At 41.6% G+C, this 6,906-nt stretch overlaps 1 protein-coding gene across 1 annotated transcript; it reads right to left on the minus strand.

The window, feature by feature from the left end:
- Positions 1–633: 633 nt before the first annotated feature.
- LOC133743867 (SUN domain-containing protein 2-like) lies at positions 634–1,392 on the minus strand. Its single transcript, XM_062171969.1, has one exon. It carries the CDS (start codon positions 1,390–1,392, stop codon positions 634–636), a length of 759 nt encoding a protein of 252 aa, XP_062027953.1.
- Between the last annotated feature and the right edge of the window lie 5,514 nt (positions 1,393–6,906).

A 6,906-nucleotide genomic window follows, 5' to 3' on the forward strand; every position in this document is an offset into this window, starting at 1 on the left:
GGCCATGTCAAATTACCATAAACTAAAAGCAAGAAATAAAAACATACGATTTTACATGTTTTTCAAATGCTTTTAATCGTCTCGACAATGATTTAATTTTTGTCGTGCTCTACTCTAAATATACGTTATCATTATTGTAGTATGGGTTAATAGTCTTGAGTATTGACGCGTCCCTAATCAATGATCATGAGATGATGAAAAGGTAATGAAATATTGTAAAATTGATAAAGAAAGTCCATATAAATTACCAATCAATAAGCAAATTTAAAAGGGAACTAAAACCAACAACAAAACAGTAAAAAACAGTGAATAGCATGAGCTCACGAATTTTTTCTACCTTGTGGCGCTAATATAATGTAAGAGTTGCTTAGTTGTTTAGGCCATGTCCAGTTATCATGAACTAAAAGAAAAAAACAAAAGCATTCGATTTATATATTATTTAATTACTTTTAATCGTCTCCTCAGTAACTTATTTATGTCGTACGTACTATACTATGAAAATACGTTAATATTATTGTAGTCTTGTTTGGTAGCGGTGAGTATTGTTATATAAGTTACCTATCAATAAGCAAAGTTTAAAAGGGAACAGAAAGAAGAAAAAAACAGTGAAGCTAAACTTCGTCGAACGAGGGACTACGATCGAGGTTTATGGCCATGAACTCTGAGCCGATATATGCAAGTAGACTCCGGGCTTCCATGGTTGTATGCAAACTGCAACTCCACCATGTTAACAACGGCCCCATCACCGGCCTTCGCCACCGATCCCGACACACCAAACGTCTGAACACTGCCCTTCCCAACGTCGTAACTGAACTCGGCCAAAACAAACTCACTCTTCTCGCTATCGGTCAACCAACCAGTGACACGGCAATTTATGGGAGCATCGGACCGGTCATCAACAACATAATCCTCAATATGTTCAATACAATCAATAGTAATAGTCTCCGGCACAATAGGCTCCCTTAGCTTGTGCACAACATAGCCACTCCTCCCTTTCAATGGAAAACACCGCGGCCGATCTCCGAAACTAGGGCTCGACATCTGACAGGCTTTATGGTGAACCCCATTCCACCACGTACTCCACCAGCCAAGCCATGGCCAGTCACTCTCATAATGAGGCTCAGAATGGTCCACAACGGTGGCACCCCAACTAGCCGCGGCGTCCGCCCGTGCGAGCCTGTCCGCCGCGTCCTTCTGAATCGCCTTCTCGACCCTATTGTCAATAGCTCTGTGCCCAACAACGACGATCAGCTCAAGGAAAAGAAGCAAACCGGCAGAGAGAATGAGGAAGTCGAGCCAACGAGGCGATTTGTTAACGGTTGGGGTATGGCGAGAGGGGAGAGCGGAATAAGGTGTATGGGCGGGTCTTTTGGTTTGAGCAGTGACGGCCATCTCTGTTATTTTAGTTGGAGATTTTTATTGGTGGCCTGTTATTGGTATTAGAACTAAAATATAAAAGATAAAAAAAATAGATAAAATAAGTTAAAATTATAAACTCTTTGAAATCATTTGTGACACAATACTATAAATAAAATTGAGTCTTAAAGTTAATCATAGTCAGATCTCTCTCTGAGAAAACCCTAAGGAGGCTTCAGAACCTTGAAAATATTCTCGTCCGGCGGCGCCCGGTCGCCGGGGGGTCTCCAGCCACACCGCCACCATGGGTTTGCTGCCGGACGGGAGGTCTAAATGCTCATGGAATTGTCGGAGGGAATTTGCTCGGGTTTTGTCAACAGTTCGGCTGGGTTTGTTCGATGGGGTGTTCGTGGCTTTACGGATCCGGTCATCGATCCTCGCTGTTGGGTTCTCGGATAGCCGGTGCCCTCGATTTCGATTCGACGGCGGGGTACAGTCACGGGCCTGGAACAGCGTTGGGTTTCTGTGCTGGATGCATCTCGTGGCGGCGTTGGCTTGGGACGGCTTGGAGGCAAGGCGGAGAGAGCAACGCGGGTCGGGCGATGTGGGTCAGCCGGAGCGAGGTCGGGTCGGTGGAGGTCCGAAGGGATGGTGGGAGGCAAGGTGGACTGGCCCGAACCAGAGTGATGGGCCTGGAGCAAGTTTTTCTTGGTGGACTTCCTATTGGGCCGCTAACTGTTAGGCTGGGGTTTTGCCCTAGTCCATTGCTATTTTGGGCTGGGGTTTAGGCTCTTGGCCCAAACCTATGTTTTTAGCTTTTGTCTAATTACAATAAGTTTCTTGTATTAGAAACCTAATGAGTGTAGTTTGGCTTGTCTATTCGCTATGTTTCCATCGCTTTTAGGCTCGCTTTTAAAGTGAGCGATTAGTTCGAATATAGTTGGTCTATCCTATGTACTACTGTGGCTCCTCCACGAAACCTTGATCTGGCCATTGTTATGTGTCAGCGGGTGAGTATGTAATGGCCTTCTTGGCATGCGCTATTATCAATGGAATTACCATTCATTCAAAAAAAATTTGAGTCTTAAAGTTGAACATGAATCATTATAAAAATTGACTACTACTAATCTTATAATTACTAATCTCTTAGACTAATCATACAAGCACGCAAATAACATAACATGATCATTATGAATTCATGATATTATTTGCATTATAATTCTTCTGGGTAATATCTTATAGACTTCGCTTTGTAATTTTCTTTTCTCCTCAAAAAATAAAATGAAAATGGTGAAAGGCTGAAGGCACGAGAATAAGTACGGAAGCGACATCTTTGAGTGTATTTTTTTAGAAAAAACTAGAAGACAACGGAAACTAAACAAAAAAACTCTAAGGCAAATTGACTCAAAAAGGTCAAAGTTTTTTTTTTTTTTTTTTTTTTGAGTTGAAAATGTCACACTTTTATAAATTTCATCAAGCAGTACAATAATGGCTTGCCCATAGGGCCGTCAGAATAAGCCATTACATAGAGTACACTACACTAGCACACCCCTCACACAAGCATACTACTCAGCACACCCCTAGCACACCCACCTTTTTTTATTAAGCGCAAAATCAAGAGAACACAGTTGCCCCAAGAACAAACAAAAATAACCAAGAAGCAACATGTCCCCTGTCGATCTCTTCCACTCAATAAAAGAAAAAGGACTTAACATCCTTTTATAAAAAAGAATGCAGGCCCAAAACTAAACTAAAAATTAAACAATTAGGAACCAATAAAACCCAAAACCACCCCCTACAAAGGCCTAAACCCCAATATGAGGCCCAGGAACTACAACCTAGGAGAACCTTAGCAAGCATGACGAACGCAGCCCCTGCCATGCCGCCAAGCTCAGCCCCTGCAACGCCACCACCACAGGTCTCGCCTCCGTCGCCAATACCAACAACCCTTTTGTCTATATAACCCGCAATAGCAATACCACCGCAAAACCAGACCCTACCTTGGTCGTCTTCCACAGCAGCACCTCTCCCACCAGTACTCGACACCATTAACACCCCACGCAAAACCTGATCCCATCCTTCAGTGTCGAACGCCGATCGAGACATCAACCCGATGCAATCACTACCATCATCCACGGGTCAAATATCGAGTCCCTCCCTCGCAGCCATCCTCAACAAAGAGCCCGCATCACTATCATACCGATCCCACCTCATATCGGTCCCAGAACCACCATCACCATAGCAAGCACCGGTGACGAGAAAAATAAGGCAGCATCCTAGGAGCAAGGAGCCCCGTCGAGTAGTCCCGCCGGCACCACCAAGAATTAGACTAGAGAAAGGCGAAAGGACACCCGTCGTAGTCAAGAACACAAGACCACCACCACCCGAAGATAGCCGCCGTCGAGAAACCTCCCTTGCGGGAGTCAGAGAAGAGAGCATATTTGCTCCCATAACTAGGGGTGGGCATAAACCGAACCGGGAGTCGAAAACCGGCCGAACCGGGCCTGAAAAACGGTCCGGTAACCAAACTGATTGAGAAAAGCAGTCAAAAACTCATCAGCCGAACCGAACCAGATCTTTCCGGTTCGGGACCGGTTCAGCCTTTCAAACCGACAGAAGTCAACCGAATTTGACCGAATTTTAAATACATATATATTTTTAATGTGTTGTCTCTTTCTTATTGGATGATTGTTGTTTATGTTGCACCTTACCACACACAATTGCAACTACCTCATATAAATTCTTATAACCCTAGAGATATCAGCCTCATTCTCCACAACCTCAGGCCCTCACTCTTATCTCTCTCTCTCTTCAACTCTCATTCCTCTCTGTCTCTCGCCATCTTCCACAAAAGATTAGGCCGCAACAAAATTAGGCCATGTCCTTCCGAGACTAGATGAGGCGATCTATGTTCTTCATCAGATACGTCCACTGCGGCTAATTGACGGACTATATCCCCCAATTAAGGTGGCCGTTCTCGGTGTTCTCCATCATCTCCATCAGGTGTTCTTTTTAATTGTATGTAATATTCTATTCGATTTGGATAGGGTGTTAGACTAATAGGTCAATTTTATCTCTTTTTAGGTTGAGATCATATTGGGTTTATATTAGATATGATTATGATTATGGTTTATGTCTTTATGATTTTTGAACTATGTATTGCAGGCTATGGAATCGTAGATCTGGAGGGGATGAGATGAAGCTTGAATTTTTTCTTTTTCGATGCGATCTGGGAACCGAGAAGTTGTGTTTAAAGCTTTGATATTTTCTTGTTGCTATTAATTTTTTTTTCTTATGAATTTTGGCACTCTTGATTATAGCAAACCCAGATCAATATGTTTGTTGAGATTAGTACTAAGCTTCAGAGTTTTATTTTGGATTGTTTGCTGAGATTAGTGTATTTGTTTTTGTTTTGTTTTCTTTGGTTAACAGTATGTACTATGTATAATTAGATCAGCCCCGGAAAAGAAAGTTTACAGCCGCTCCTTCATGCGTTTCAAGCTGTGATCTTGAACTTGAAGCCCAGAAAATGAGCTTTATGTTCATCAGATATAATGATAAAAATTGGAATTGGTTAAGAATATGAATTAAAAATATGAGAGTGAAGGCCCATAAAAACATTCAATTGCAAAAAGAAAAAGCCCATTAAAATTTGAAATAAAAAAGCCCATCTAAAACAGACACTGAACCAGGCCGAATTGAAAATTCGGTAACCCGAAGTTTTCGGCCCAGCCCATTCTCTCTCGGTTCTCGGTCCAAATTTTGGCCCAACCGATAAGTCTGGGTCGGACTCGGTTTGGGCCCAAAACCAAGCCGACCCGACCCGCGCCCACCCCTACCCATAACGATAATTCAAAAAGGACAAAGTTAGAAACATTTAGGGCATTAGGGGGAGGCTGATCTTCCCAAACTCTAATCGCTATTTCAACAACGTTATTTCCGGTTACACGTGTGGAGGTTAAAGCTAGGGTAAACCAAATAAAAGGCCCAACAAAGGTCCCATTCTACTGACCAAAACGACCCTCCTGAAATTATCAAAGCAGAATTAGAAAGCACACTATAGATGTTAAAAGATGCTACAATGCTTGTGTTCAGTAGGCAATGTGAACGCATGCATGGTTAGGTTTTCCAAGCAACGCATTTTCATTCCACAAGAGAGAAGAATGTAAATACAGCGAAGTTAAACGTGTTCCATTTGTTGCATTCAAGATCACAGCACTAAACCACAAGGGATCGGACTCTCAACCTACCGTTTTGAGCTTACAGATCTTGAATTGAATAGTAAGGCGAGACTACGATTCTGAATGAGCGGCTCTTGATAGATGATTTCAATTTCAAAGATTAGAATCCTGCTAATTGATTAGACTTTAGATAATTTTGTTGAGAAATTCAAATCAGCTCTAGTATGGGCCTAAAAATACAAGGGCCATGAAAGTTGGGAAAATACAAACTCTGTGTCACCAAAATAGTTGCGCTAACAACAGATGAAATGAATGCCAACCATGCAGACCTGCTTGAAAACAAAGAGACTGCAAGAATTCAAATCATTTGGGCTAAAACAACAGTTGGAGTGCAAGCAAACCATGACGACCTGTAGCTGAATTTTAAAAAGACAAAATTCAAAATAGTTGAAAAAAAATTGGTGAAGAAAAAAATTTCCAAGGACCAAATCATGGCTCAAAAACAACATACAAAGGGGAACAATGATTTCCAAATTGGTGTAAAAAAAATAAAAAATAAATAAAAATAAAGGTACAAAATTTAATAGAATATATGAAAGCTGAAATCAGGAGTTTATTTTCTGTTTTCAATAAATCCCGACCAACTTTTGGTTCGGAGGTGTGGGCGTTGTCCCGGTCTGCGCACCTTGCGTGCCATGTCTGCTCTAGGTAGGCGGCGAGTTCCTTGCTTTGTCAAATGGTTGCAGCCTCCTAGTGGCAGAATGAAACCAAGTGTTACCGGAGTGTCTTTCCGGTGGCAATATAGTGGGAAAGCTGATAGTATTAGTAATTTATGGCTCCACGTGAGCATTGTCTTTCCGCTATGTCACCATATTTGTAAAGCGAATAGAGTAGCCTATAGAGCACTCTTCGCTAATTAGTGCATGTTAGAATGCATATTTTTAATTGAAACACCTGTTATTATCTCGGGTGATTCTCTTAGTGCTTATTGTAATTTGGGGTTTAGGCAATATGTCCCCCCCCCCATGTATTATTTGGTTTCATTAATGGTTAAGGCTTAAGGGCAGCCATACTGGCCCTATTTTCAAAAAAAAAAAAAAAACTGAAATCAGTTGATTTTCCAAAGACTTGGCTCATAGGAACTGTGCACCCAATTAAATCTCAAAATCTTGAAATATAATCGATTTTAGGTTTCAGAGGAATGTCATTTAGGTATCAATAGAATATATAAAATTGTAACCAAAAAATCAATAGAATATATAAAAGGGTCCTTGACCCATAGCCCCAAAATGAACAAAAATTATCTCATTTACCCCACCAACAGATTTTTGTTCCCACCTACCCAATTTAACACCAAATGACCATTTTG

This window comes from Rosa rugosa, chromosome 1 (assembly GCF_958449725.1).
Source record: "Rosa rugosa chromosome 1, drRosRugo1.1, whole genome shotgun sequence".
In the NCBI taxonomy this organism is placed as follows: domain Eukaryota; kingdom Viridiplantae; phylum Streptophyta; class Magnoliopsida; order Rosales; family Rosaceae; genus Rosa; species Rosa rugosa.

Excerpts from the sequence above, each read along its gene's own strand:
- LOC133743867 (XM_062171969.1), bottom strand. The coding sequence starts at position 1,392 with ATGGCCGTCACTGCTCAAACCAAAAGACCCGCCCATACACCTTATTCC.